General features: G+C 41.1%; 1 protein-coding gene across 1 annotated transcript; it reads left to right on the forward strand.

Moving 5' to 3' along the window:
* Nucleotides 1-732, forward strand: LOC148770133 (uncharacterized). The gene has a single exon (XM_088819001.1). It carries the CDS (start codon nucleotides 1-3, stop codon nucleotides 730-732), a length of 732 nt encoding a protein of 243 aa, XP_088675127.1.
* Nucleotides 733-1,519: the final 787 nt, after the last annotated feature.

The raw sequence follows: 1,519 nt of genomic DNA on the forward strand, positions 1-1,519 counted from the left end.
ATGAAAGTGTTGGTTCTGTTCCCGACCACAGGACGAGGACGAGGACGATCACGAGGCAACAGAGGGCGTGGTTCATCTTCTGAGAGATCTAGCCGTGGCCGTGCTCGTTCATCGACCGTGAGTGGACCCGCAATAGGTCAAATTCTCCGACCCCCTTGGATGCGACAACTTCATTTCTGCCTTGTTCCGGAGGTTGTGACGTGGACGGACGTTCAAGGGGATGGTAATTGTGGTTATCGAAGCGTCGCGTGTGCAGTGAAGAACCACGAGGATGATTGGATGGATGTTAGAATGGATGTTTATAACTGTATTAAAACACACGAAGAGTTCTTCAAGGATTATTTCGGTGGTGGTAATTTAGTGTATCGGGTGTTGGCGAGTGTCGCTTATTGGGACAACGCCCCAGCACCCTATGAGAAGTGGATGACTATCACGGACGTGGGCGTGGTTGTGGCAACATATTACAACGCGTTTGTCTTGTCGGCTAGCAGCTTGGGCAATCAGACTTATTTACCACTTTGGGCTCCCGAAGGTGTTTCACAGTTATCTTACGAGATGACTATACTATTTCTTGAATCAGGAAGCCACTTTGTGTATGTGAAGATGAATGACAATTGTCCGCTTCCTCCGTTTGATAGACAGTGGGCGAGGTATAGCAATAATAGTGTTGCATATCTACCAGAGGCGTTGCGGAGTCGACGTGAAATGTGGGATATTCTTAATAGTGTTTGATTTAGTTTTGTTTATTTTGTTGGAATGAATGTATTACTATTGACATTGTATGTTATTATTATTATGTTATGATGTTATAATAAATATTACTATGTTATTATTATTATTGGAAAACTATAGTTTACTACCAATTTTTTATAGTTGACATCGGAACAATTGTAGTTAACTATCTAAGTTTTATAGTTGACTCAGGAAAAAATATAGTGAACTATCCGATTTTATAGTTGACTCTGTCAACAATATAGTTAACTACCAATTTTTTATAGTTGACATCGTAAAAATTATAGTTAACTATCTAATTTTTATAGTTGACTCTGGAAAAAATATAGTGAACTATCCGATTTTATAGTTAACTCTGAGTGAACAATAATAATAATAATAATAAACGGAAATCAGGTTATGGTTACAACAGATTTTATTAAACATAAATTTAGCTTAAAAAATGAAAATCAGGTCCTGAACACCTAAACATAAATTTAGCTTAAAAAACGAAAATCAGGTCCTGAACACCTAAGTATCCCTCGTCCTACGCCTGCGGTGAGAATGTCGCCCCTGAGAGGGTCATGCATCCCGATCGTCAGCATCATCACGGTCCAACTGTAGATACTCAGCGAATGGGGCGCACATGTCCTGGATCGTCCTGAAGAAGTCATCGGGCATACGCCGATATCCTGGAATAGTAGACGGAGGCAAGTTATCGTAGAAGTACGGATGCAACACTCGGGTGAGGTCATATATAGCCGGTACTGCAGATGGTTCCGCTCTCTCAACCGGCTCGGTACTAGGA

This window comes from Erythranthe guttata, chromosome 6, assembly GCF_056151865.1.
Source record: "Erythranthe guttata isolate IM_541 chromosome 6, IM_541, whole genome shotgun sequence".
NCBI lineage: Eukaryota > Viridiplantae > Streptophyta > Magnoliopsida > Lamiales > Phrymaceae > Erythranthe > Erythranthe guttata.

What these genes read in the sequence shown, in the direction of transcription:
- LOC148770133 (XM_088819001.1), top strand. Translation starts at nt 1, where the DNA reads ATGAAAGTGTTGGTTCTGTTCCCGACCACAGGACGAGGACGAGGACGA.